This window comes from Physcomitrium patens, chromosome 12 (assembly GCF_059467195.1).
Source record: "Physcomitrium patens ecotype Gransden chromosome 12, ASM5946719v1, whole genome shotgun sequence".
Classification (NCBI taxonomy): Eukaryota; Viridiplantae; Streptophyta; class Bryopsida; order Funariales; family Funariaceae; genus Physcomitrium; species Physcomitrium patens.
The window spans coordinates 7,030,758-7,043,324 of NC_143421.1; the positions used below are offsets into that span (position 1 = coordinate 7,030,758).

A 12,567-nucleotide genomic window follows, 5' to 3' on the forward strand; every position below is an offset into this window, starting at 1 on the left:
ATTCAAAGCCTGACAATGAAATACACACCCAGTAATTGAATTGAAATAAACCTAGCCTTGTGAATTATGATGACCAGGTAAGTACATTTTGAATTACATATTGGGTATAGGAAGCAAGTGCTATCACTTCATACGTCTACAAGCTCCTCGCACAATCTTTGAGCTACAATAATCAGGGACATTGTACTGTAGCTTCGTAGCAAACAAATATGTTCAGATTAGCAATAAATACTTGGCTTGAACCTTTGAGGGCATTTATCCTTGAATGATCTCATATTCAGAAAATTATAGAAAACGGTCAAGTTCTTGGACTACATCCTTCCCATTGACCTCCCTTCGCAGATACACATTATAACAACTTCTATTCTAACCTTAATCTAAATCTGGGCTGATATGGCAAAGACAAACAAGCAGGATACATGTCAACGACGCATCAGTTGTAATTTTGCGTCCCCGATTCAGACCTTGCCGTCATCTATCACTGTCGGCCTGCTTTGGCTCCATCTTTCTCATCTATCATACAGTAATCCCCTCTAGGCCTTCATACATGCAAAGCATGTCCACTCGATGAATTTGTGAAGAGCCAGTTTCTTTTGAACAATACTAGCTACCGAACAATCACAATCCACTGCAATCGATTGCAATCAACGCTAGTCCGTTTGTGTGTCAGAGCTGTTACCTTTGTCATGCAAAGAGAGCCCAGCGTCAAAGTCACCACTACCGTCGTTACTGCAACCCTCAAGATTCACTTCAATTTGCAAAGACGCATCACTCATAGGAGACTTGGCGGGAGACTTCGCTACAATAGATCGAGGAAGCATACTAATCATCTTTTTAGAGCCCTTGGGAACGGGCACTTTCTTTGCAGGCAATCCTGGGCGTTTGACACGCTCTTTATCATCTGTTGCCCTTTTAGTCCGTACGCCACTACCACTACCAACTCCAACAGCAATACGACCTTCTGCGCTACTGTTTCCTCGTTCTGCTGCCATTCTTTGTTTACCTCCAGCAACATTTGCTGTGTCGGACTTTTTGGATTCTTTGCTACCGTCGGCTGGAGGAGGCTCTTCAATGTCCGCCGCCGCCAAACCTTCAGGTGGAGGAGCCTGAGACATAGGCAAGGGGACTGGTTTATCACCCCAATCTTTGACAGGGAACTGAAAGTTGGGCCCAAAATTAAAACGCACAGAGCATTTTTTCTCAGGCATAGGGAGCGTATACATTGAAGCCGCGGGGTAGTATTCACCAGCAAATATGTCCCTATATGCAACGCCCTGACAAACGCCGTTCTTGAAAAAAGACACTTCACTTCCTGGTTCAAAAAATAAATAAAAATGCATGAGCAATGGATCTTTTGCAAATACTTGCATTCTCTCAGCACACAGGTCCAAGAGAATAGAGCTAATGACATATTCCAATCTGCAAACATATTCTTGCAACTATTACCTCCCAATCTACTTTTGGTAGTGAAAATGACACAACACTGTCTGATCCTGATAAACTTTTCACAAACTGTCGGAGAGGGTGGTCCACGACAGAGGGTGCAGGCATTAACATTCTAATATACTATGATACAGAATTATAAAAGTCAGCAAACTGGCTTTTGAGTTCAATCCGGATATAGAAACACTGAAAAATGAGTTCATAGAATTGAACCTGGAACACACTTGGGAGGTCCATCTTCCTTCTCAAGTGGCACACGGAAGACAGCCCTGGTGGCTTTGTTCACATATAATTCGTACTTTGATGCATATTTCGCACCATCGGGTAGATTAATGTAGAATCCGATGACATCTCCTTCCGCATATGCAGATGCATATGGCTCTCGAATCGCTTGATGTACTTTACTTCCATCGACGTCTCTGCAAACAAGAACGCATATTTCAAATTATGAAAAAAGGAGATAGTCCATACAAGAAGCCTTGTTACGCCAAAAGCGTGATTTAGTATAACCAAAAATTCAGGTAGATGTTTATCACTTCACTGGATTTCGCAAGTTTGTGCCTCAAATAACGGAAAACATACATGAGCATGAATGCCTGGTTTATTTCATAAATTTGACTTTTTTAATGAACACACACACACACACACTGCTGGGTAAGGAGTACCTGAAGGCATAGCTATTTGCATCAAATCCCACAGGCGCCTGCAAGTCACCTTTCCACGTGCTCCATCCCAAACGAGTGTGCCCCGTCTTGCCAAGATCTTTCACTACAATCTCGAAGTACCAGGCCCCCTCAGAAATACCACGAGTAGCCCTGACCATCCGATACCCCTTTTCACTACTGGCTTGCAACTTGTCCAGAGAGAGCTCTACCTTTTCAGCTTTCTGATCCTGCACATGTGAAGTAGATGCACAATATCCGAAGGACGGGTATCAAAATCAATAGTGATGTTTCTCTAGAAACCTTCAATCTTAACACCTAAGAACTTTGACAGCATTAAGATAGACACTTACAGTGAGCTAAATTAAACATCTTTATTATATTCTTAACAGTTAAAACCTGAAGGTGTTATTACATCCCAAGTGCGACATTCACAATTATCTCAGAGCAACAACTCATACCCACAAAGATCAAGCTGTGCACCAGAGGTGCATTAGCTGTTGATTTCAATGCAAGGACTCACAATCCAAAGACAGAAGATAACCCAGCTTTCAAATTCCCGGTTGAGGATTTCAAGAAGCACCGATAGAAGAGAAAGCTACTTAAACACGGACTCACTTTGGACAATTGAATTCCATTCCTCTCCTCTAGCAGATACCGCTGGGTGGGATTCACTTCAATACATTCTTCTTTCTTTTCACCACTTGGGATCTTAACAGGTTTCGACTTTCTGCTGGTCTTCCGAGTGCTAGATTTACTCCAAACATTGGCTTTCTTCTTGGGCCTTTTGACAACCACCTCACCCCCTGCACCATCAGTATTATCCAAAGCTGCAGACCCATTCCTCTTCACACCGACTCGCACCATCCTTGCACCATTTGTTTCATCACCTAGGATATCAAGGTACACACGTAATGTTGTCATTCGATGATCGACACCTTAACGGACAAAAAAATCCAACATGTTAAACTTGACCTAGAAGTTGACCGCTCAACCGGAGCAAGGCGATAGACTCCACTTTCACCATACCTCGATGATGTCTAAGGATTCCATAATTCATGATAATGTTGTTCTTCTTGCGACTCATACTAATCAACCAAACAACACTGCTGTTCACAAACGAAGAATTTCTCAGGGGATTTGGGAACAAATGTGAAGGAGCTAGAATGCATCCAGATTTCACAGTACACTAGATTCTTCATCAATCCATAGCATCAAAATTCCGCATTTCGGGTATAGAGTAGAACGATAGATACTATACTGTCTCCCAAGCCCATCCCCACATCTACAAGCTATTACTCGAAACAAATCTTGTCTCAAACACCAAATTTTATTAAAAAGTGAGAATTTGCACAATGTGCAGTTCATCCAGCTACGCAATTTCGAGAAAGAAGAGGTGCCGAAGACCTATTTCGTACCAGCTGGCTGTTCTCCGGCTGGTCTTTGTTCTTCGCCCTCCGCTTCTCCAGGTGCCTCAGCCATTTCGACCTCAGTGTCAGCGTCGTTGTCCGCCATGGTGGCATCGACTTCAGCTTGTCCATCGTCTTCTCCGTGTCCTTCTGCCCCTCCCTTTTCCTGAACCTGCTGCTCTACGCCATTCCTTTCACCTACATTGTGCTGACCTGCATCCCTGACTTTGTCTCCGTCGGATACCCGTACAGTCTTTTCGCTGGGAAACCCTAAACCTCCTGCAGCTTCGTGAACTACTCGCTCCTCGGCATTATCCGGCGCCTTTTCTCTCTCCGCCCGGAGCTTGTCCGTCTCCACTTCCACGGGCAAAGAGTCCATTACTGCGTCCTCCTTCTCTACCAACGCTTCAATTGCCTTCTCTTCTTGATGCTCATCTGGCTTCGTAGCCACCGTATACTCCCCTCCTTGTTCCTCCCCAGACTCCATGGTTCCGATTCCACGTTTCTTATCTCCAGTATTCAACCCCGCAGAATCCTCTTGTTGTTCCCCGATTTCCATCACTCCCTCCGCCCAAAACCTCACCACCGAACCCCCCTGACATAAACTACTCACACCTCATCGATCTCCAAAAACAGAACCGGACAATGAAGCCATACCTCCGATCCTAAACCACACATAGTACTCCCAATCCACCCAAACATTCAAACCCTAAGAAGACTACGCCACGCTCCACTCTCCCAGCTAGAAAACACTCCCGCTCCCGACATCGCCATGGTCCAGTTCCGCCACCAAAACCATTCTCCAATGCATCCTTCGAAAGACTAAAAATCGCAACAGAGCAGACGCAAACGTTCAAAACTCGAATGGATCGCTAACGCCAACGACAACACAATCAATCCGTCACGCAGACAATGAAAATCCTTCGGTACCATTCAAGAACTCTAAGCACGCTTCGCCTGAGCCACATGACACATGGGCATCTTTATCTTTTACGCCCCTTTCGAAAGACGAGCTTGTTATCTTCGCGGTTCGGGCCATGAGTCTACGCGAAACATTCATCTCCGGTCGAGGAAGAAAGACATCGGCTCGTGGCGGTAGCAACTTTCCTTTTTTCTTTCCTGTATCCAATCTTTTCTCTATTAATTGACAATTGGCAATTCCCGGGATCACGTCAATTGACGAAATATTCCGCCTATGGCCGTGTTATTGGTCCTGTCACCGCTTTAAAATGGCTGCAAGTGTTACAAGAGGGGCAAGACACAGCGCTACTTCTCACTTTGTGTTACGAAACCTTTGCTGCAGGATTGTTGAATGTGGTGGCGTTGGTGCCCTGAAGGGATGTGTGTGATTTCTTAAACTGATGTGCTTTGATTCACATGAGGGGGCTTTCAGTATATGCCTGTTTGGTTTGTCTACGTGCAGGATGGGAATGCAGTGGCGGGTACATATATTAGAGCTGAACATGGGTTTGACGATTACAATGGTTGGGAATTACGGGGACAACACAATGTGTAGAGTCACAGAGGTAACATCAGTTTTATGGTTTAGCAGAAAGAGATGCATATCGTAATCAATGTTCCGCGGTCTTTGCTGAGTTAGGCTTCCTGCAAAACCCTAGACTCACCAGTAAGCTGTCTGATTGTGCTTTCGCAAAAAAATTGGAAACAATACTGACATGACATGAACCAGGCTTGAAGCTTTAGAGCTCTTCATAATCAAATCTGTTGCAAGGGTTGGGATTTCGCTCCAATTGGCCATCGCGTGATCGACGGTTGATTCTTCTACCTCACGGATTTAGAGGTTCATTGCACGATGCGTACCCATCGCGTGTGTAATCTGACCTTCAGAGCACTGGGACTTGTCAGGAATTCCTCTCAGAACCTGAGATCTTACAGAGTGTTTGAAATGTAAGATGGTCGCACCACAGGGTTTCGCGGCCTCAGCCGCATACTGTGATGAGAAAAGCATACTCTGAGCTGATTTTGATAATTCAATCTGCCCCGCAGCGCCTCGAGCATGAGCACTAGCAAGAGAAAGCTTACAATTCAAGCAAGAACCATGGTCAAACAGATTAAGAAACATGAGACAATCACAGCAACAATGGATTCGAATAGATATGGAGCTTCTAGCATTAAAAGCCCTTCTAAGAATTCCACTCTGTTTTGTTCGAAAACTACACGAGTGAAACAAGCTATGTGCTCTTCGTTAGTGTCCGTATTTTTTCTTTCTTTCTTTCCTACTTGCTTTCTTTTTCCCTCACTGACACTATCTCTGGATTTAAACCCGCATTCATGACACGCAAACCTTGGAAGCAGCTCACGTAAACAAAGACAAAAACAAAAAAATGCCCTAATCCTCAGCCAATGAAACTCGCAAAAAAACCGTCCTCAAAGATCGAAATTACAAACTTATGCGTTGTTAGATTGGGGTGATCACAGAAGCCCCCAAAAATCAAGATCGAAGTCGAAATCCAAGATCACGGTTCAAGTATGATAGGATACATAATCCAAGTACTTGAAAGTCGGATTTCACGCATGCGACACTAATGATCATGGCCAAGAGGACCAAAGGAAATTTGAAACGTCAACAAACACAATCCAATCAGAGCTCCAGTCCTGAGCGCAGATACCCTGAGAGACAACTCTCGATACCCTTCGATGACACCGGGCTGTGATGTGAAACCATGTTGATGCTCTGGTCCTTGGACGGATTTGTCGTGAAAATGTATGGTGACCCGGTCATCACAGTAGTATCAGAAATGCAGGTCTTTCAAAATCCTTTGAAGTTTCTACAATGAGGATCTTAAAATGCAATAATATCTTTGTTATTAAATGTCCCTCTCAATGTTAAGTGTTTTAAGATTAATGCTGTTGTAAACTCAACTACACAAACAAAGAAATATATTCACACGATGCAATTAAACCAAATATGTCTTGTGCAAATCCAAGCATCCTTGCTCATCACAGTGCCTACTTTTGGGCATTTTTGCCCATAGATTTAGAACGTTTGAAAATCAAAAACTTCCATCCAGTGTTCTCATCTAATAAAAATATTAACATTAATGGGAAGGAGGAAGAAGCAATTCTAAGAAGCAATTTCTTTGATGATTAGTGGAAATGTGCACAAATGGATACTTTACGGTACAACTAATGTCCATGTTGTGAGAGCATGATGGGATACCTACAAGAACAAATGATATTTTGCTGAATATTGTTACTCAATTCCCTTCATAACCACAGACAACACACCCCAAATCATTCCCAATACACCATTTTTTTACTGGTGTGGGTGGGTATTGGAAAGTACATAAAAATACTCATAAAATTTACATAGTTCTTTAAAATTAAAAACCATGATTTCAAATGGCATAGTATCAGAATCAAATGTAGTTGTTTACATTGCCATTTTCAATATATTAAATGTAATTTTCATCTTGACAATTGGTACATGGAAAGAGCAATCAAAATTAAATTGAAATCCAAACATGGAAATGATTTTTAATGTATAAGATGTTTGTCATGTCTATTTGTAGACTTTAGTTACCGAACCTACTTGGTAAGTTATTTAATAGACCTAAACTCCGCCATTGTGGGCCGTCGGATCGCAGTTGCCACTCAGATGCGATTTCAACCGCCGATCAGATTTCTAGAAACGGCGGGAGGGAACGTAGGGAACCAGCGGGGGCAGGCAGGTTGGAGGCCGGGCAGTTTGGAGGTTGGGAACTCAGGTTGGGAACTCAGGTTGGGAACTCAGGTTGGGAACTCAGGTTGGGAACTCAGGTTGGGAACTCAGGTTGGGAACTCAGGTTGGGAACTCAGGTTGGGAACTCAGGTTGGGAACTCAGGTTGGGAACTCAGGTTGGGAACTCAGGTTGGGAACTCAGGTTGGGAACTCAGGTTGGGAACTCAGGTTGGGAACTCAGGTTGGGAACTCAGGTTGGGAACTCAGGTTGGGAACTCAGGTTGGGAACTCAGGTTGGGAACTCAGGTTGGGAACTCAGGTTGGGAACTCAGGTTGGGAACTCAGGTTGGGAACTCAGGTTGGGAACTCAGGTTGGGAACTCAAAAGCCATTCCTCATTGGGGCCGCGCTGATCCTAGTTCACATGCATGGGTGCTGGATTTTGTTCAGGAGCTGCCTCTCTATCCCACTTTTCAACCATCACTCTTGCTTCAAAGAATTATTGGATGACCTTTCTCATTATGTACATTACGTTAGTAAATGTGGTATTTTGAATTTTAAACTTGTAATAAATAGAATTTATAAAATATTACCAAAATACAGCTAAAAACTAATTTAAGTATACTTGACAACTTCAATTGTGTTATCTATTTTAATACAATTGTATATGTGTAGAAGAAATTGCAGTATTTTTCACAGATAAAAAAAAAAATAAAATAAAAGATACTATGAAGGTTTTCACATTATTCTTATTTATTATAATTATTAACTTATTTAAACTGTAGTTTATTTTAATCAACTTATATCATTAAACTAATAATGTTTCAAATATATTTTGTGTAATTTTTGTATTATACAAAATTCAGCATGTATGTGAATGTAGATCAGTGCAAGCCCAATGAAGAATGGCTTTTGAATTTCCAACCCACTGCCATCCAACTTGCTCGCTATCTAATCTGCCACCTTCCAAACTGCCAGCTTCAAACTTGCCTATTCATTCCTTGGTTCCCTACATTCCTTCCTTTTGTTTTTAGGATTCTGATCAATAGTTGAAATTGCATCTGAGTTGTGCAGCCTTGAACTTACTTGTTTGTCCATTGGTTTCCTATATTTCTTCCCTACATTTCCAGAAATCTAATCAATAGTTGAAATCACATCTGAACAACATTTGTGATTTGATGGCCCACAATGGCAAAACTAGTGAATTGAATAGAAAGATTTTTGCAACACATAGTGACGAGAGGAGGTGGTCAGATAAGGCTTGGTAGTATGATCCGTATTAAAGCACTTGGTAGCCTCTTGTTACTATGTGTTGCACAAACCTCCTTATTCAATTGACTGGCTTGAGACATCTATGCCATCAAATTTTTAGATTAAATTCTAGTTATTATATGGTCTATTGGAAACTCATGGAAAACATATAAGATAGGTAAAGGTTCTTGTGGGTAGGAGAGCGAGAAGGAGAGTACAAAAGAAATAAGGAAGGGAATGTGATAGATAGCCTAAGAGAAGTGCCAAGGATGGGTAGTACACAAGAATTGCAAGGGATGAGGATTCTATAGGAAATGAGAGAGAATTGATTGAGCATGCAATCTCATAGGAGAAAGTGGTTGTGAGCTCCAACCACATTTTCCTGATACCAACAATGTTGCATAATGGCACGACAGACATGGATGGTCTTCTACAAAATAAGCTTTATCTTGAAAGTTGCTTAGTAGAGTAGGACAAGGAAGAAGGATGGGAAGCTACCAAATTCTACAAAGAGTACTATGAAGGAAGTAGTGTCTCTTTTATAAAAAAATATGGTAGCAATCATAACAAAAGAAAAAATAAGAAAAAATGTAAGAAAACTTTTTAACAAGGAAAAATGAGTAGTAATTGTCACTAAAACGGGATTGGACTATCTGTAGGATCTAAGACCCTTCCAATTCATAGCAATACAAATCTTGTCATAATGTAGAACAATATAAACTAGAACAAAATTGAACAGCATTAAACAAAATAGAATAAGAAAGGTAGAATAGAGCTAAAGAGAATAAAACAAAATTGAACAAAAAAAAATGCAAAACCAAACTTTATTAAAAAAAAGAATCAAAACCATACTTGATCAGGCATCCAAATGGCCTTGGTTAGTCCTATTTATACTTTATCCAATTATCTTAGAACTTTCTAGAATATTCTTAATGGTGGTTCCTACCTAGATAATTGCATTAAGTCCTTTTTAGAATGTTCCATGGTAGATTCTATATAGACCACCAATCAAGCTCCAATTCTAGAAATTCCTAGAAACTTCTCAAACGTGGCTTCAATTACCTATTTCTATGTGTCAACAATACAAATATCTTATTCTTACTCCATTACAGTTACCATCAAAACATGGTTTTGTGTAAAAAGAATAGAAGTAATAAAAAATGGGCATGAATGGTGATCATCTTTTACCATCAAGAAAAAATTAGTGGTGAAAAATGAATGGAATAAATTATAAATAAGTATAGATGATGACTATTTTTTACCACCAAAGAAAAATTAGTGATGAAAAATGAATGGAATAAATTATAAATAAGTATAGATGGCGACCATTTTTTATTACCAAGGAAAACTTAGTGGTGAAAATTGAATGGAATAAATTATAAATGAATATAAGTAGTGACTATTTTTCACTACTAATGAAAAATTGGTAGTAAAAAATGGATGGAAAAAAATTACAAATGGACGTGGATAGTGACGATTTTTCACCACCAAAGAAAAATTTGTGGTAAAAAATGGATTGAAAAAATTACAAATGGATATGATTAAAGACCATTTTTTACCACTAAGAAGAAATTGGTAATGAAAAATGGATGGAAAATAAATAGAAAATGATTAATATTTGGACAATTAAGTGGTAGAGCCTACCACTATTTAGTTAAAATTTAAAATATTAGCAATAATTAATGTAAAAGTTTAGCACTAATGTAAAAATTGTAATTATTGGTAACAAATATGGAATTTAAGATTGCTACTAATAAGTAGAATTTAATTAAATTTAAGATTATTTTACCAATAAATTATTTCTTAAAATTCCATATTTGTTACCAAGATTATTGGTAAAATAATCTTAAAATTACATATTTGATTAAGGACTTCAAAGACTTTGTTAATGATTTATAATATATCTTCATCTTCCAAACTCTAAAATATAGTATCTACTTCACCTACACAAACTACAAACAATATGATTAATATTACATAAAGTTATTATTTTAAAATAATATTCTACTTATTGATAGCAATCTTAAATTTAATTATTGGTAGTAATCTTAAAATTAATTAAATCATTGGTAACAAATATGGAATTTCAAGAACTTATGGATTTTAATTTCAAGAACTTATGAATTTCAAGAACTTATGAATTGGGAGAATACTTATTTCAATGGTTGAAAGAAGATGAAACAACCACTATACTTGAAACTATTATTGGATTAGATATTGATTTTATTCATTAATAAGAAAATTTAATTAAATCATTCCATATAAAAATTCTAAAAAAATAAAAAAAATTCTTAGAAATGATTTTGAGATATTAAAGTTGCCTAATGGTGAAGATCAGTTATTTAAGAAAAAATATCTAAGCTTTATTATTTTATATATTGAAGAATGAAAATCAATAGTTTCAAATAAACATCATAAAAGAAGGTTTCATTTTGTAGATGTAAAAAATCTTTCATGTTTTTATGATTTGAAATAGATAGTAGAAAAGAACAAATATGGAATTTCAAGAACTTACATCTCTAAAATCATTAAGACTTGTACTGAGTGTCAATCTGAAAAATCTAGATTTGAAAGAGTGATTTGTCCAAGAGGTCAATAATATATACAACATCGTACAATTCTTCCTATTCAAGAAGAAGAATTTATGAATAATTTAATGGCCAAACATGTGTTGGTATTGAAGCTAATCCATCAATATCAAAGAAAGATACATTATGCCTTAAAGATGGCAATTTGTATGTGCCATTGAAGACAAAAGTTTTGTAGGATGAATATTGATTCAATCAAAAATATTAATAATCATCTAAAAGATATGTGGGATGTAAGTTTTTTGTAAAAATTATACATCAAGAAGATGAAAGGCAAGATATTGAAGTTTATGCCAATTCAAGCTATAATGGCAATGATCTTAGATTAAAGAAGGATTTTATTTTATTTTATTTTATTTACTTATTTATTTATGAGCAATTAATAATTATACTAAGATGTTAAGTAATCTTAATAATATCAAATTTGTCTTAAAATATTCTTAGAAATATAAAGATATTTTAAGATAGAAAGCTTTATTGCATGAACAATAAATATTTTATTTATTTTTAGATCCAAAAGAAACATCAAATCTATCATCTTGTCTTCAAATAAAAAAAAGATACAATGAAGACAACTATAATGTGGTAAGAAAAATAGTCCGTAAATAGATAAAAAACAAAAAAATAATTTTCTACCAAGCTTATGATCTAGAGAATCCAATAGTAGAGAAGAAACCATTTATATTAGTGATGCAAATAAAAGACATGCTTGATAGAATAAAAGATATTACACCAAACTTGACATGGATCATGAACTCATCATTTAAGACCAATAAATAGAATATGTTTTGTATGTTAGAATGTACTCTAATGCAATGGAATTAGAGATGCCAATTTTTATGATATTTTGTAGGGCTGACAAGGATAGTAGTCAAGAACATCATTATATCTTATAATGTGTGTTGTGTTTCAAAATGTAGGTATAATTTGACCAAATGCAATAGCAATTGATAAAAATAATACAAATTATAAGGCTATAATGAGATCCATTAAAAAAGACTATTTATATTGAAAAAATGAAAAAAATAGTAGAATTCAAGTAAAGTGCCATATGCTTTTGTATTGGTTCTATATAAAAAAAGTATGGATCAAACATTCATTGCCTAAATTATCTAAAATTAAATATTCTAATTTATATATGATAATGTGCTCTATATTAAAAGCTAACATTGAGAATTTTTTGATATTAAGTATAGAAAATTTAAGATTACACATGCTAAAAATAAAAGGGTACTTAAATATATAGAAAATAATTAGATAGGACACAATTGCCAATAAAACCTAATGTGGCCAAAATAGACCAAGTTATATTGCCATGAACATGCAAATATAAATAATCTTGTAGAACATATGTGAGAATATGTGACATATACTATTTTAAATTGAAAAGTCAATTGAAAACTTGATATGCTCATCATTGCATTGATAGGCAAGTAAGATACATGACATTATTTTGAAAGAATTACTTTGGTATAACATTACAACAATGCTCATATAATGAAAAAATTAGAGAAGTATTCTTTAAGAGATGGA

The 12,567-nt window shown here is 37.3% G+C and overlaps 1 protein-coding gene across 2 annotated transcripts; it reads right to left on the reverse strand.

The window, feature by feature from the left end:
- Positions 1 to 254: 254 nt before the first annotated feature.
- LOC112289819 (uncharacterized) lies at positions 255 to 6,081 on the reverse strand. Of its 2 annotated transcripts, XM_024535446.3 has the most exons (6): positions 3,524 to 6,081; positions 2,724 to 2,995; positions 2,109 to 2,335; positions 1,657 to 1,862; positions 1,247 to 1,312; positions 255 to 1,106 (listed from the first exon to the last, which is right to left on the reverse strand). In XM_024535446.3, the coding sequence occupies exons 1-6, from the start codon at positions 4,071 to 4,073 to the stop codon at positions 1,093 to 1,095; spliced, it is 1,335 nt and encodes a 444-aa protein (XP_024391214.1). In that variant the 5' UTR covers positions 4,074 to 6,081; the 3' UTR covers positions 255 to 1,092. The 2 variants fall into 2 exon arrangements, with proteins under 2 accessions (XP_024391214.1, XP_024391213.1); XM_024535445.3 differs by having other exon boundaries at positions 255 to 1,312.
- Between the last annotated feature and the right edge of the window lie 6,486 nt (positions 6,082 to 12,567).

Bases quoted from the DNA above. Each gene is read 5' to 3' on its own strand.
- LOC112289819 (XM_024535445.3), bottom strand. From the start codon at position 4,073: ATGGAAATCGGGGAACAACAAGAGGATTCTGCGGGGTTGAATACTGGA. The intron at 1,863-2,108 runs GTACTCCTTACC...TCTTGTTTGCAG, and splicing joins GCAAATAGCTATGCCTTCAG to AGACGTCGATGGAAGTAAAG. The intron at 1,313-1,656 runs GTTCAATTCTAT...TTTTTGAACCAG, and splicing joins ACCTCCCAAGTGTGTTCCAG to GAAGTGAAGTGTCTTTTTTC.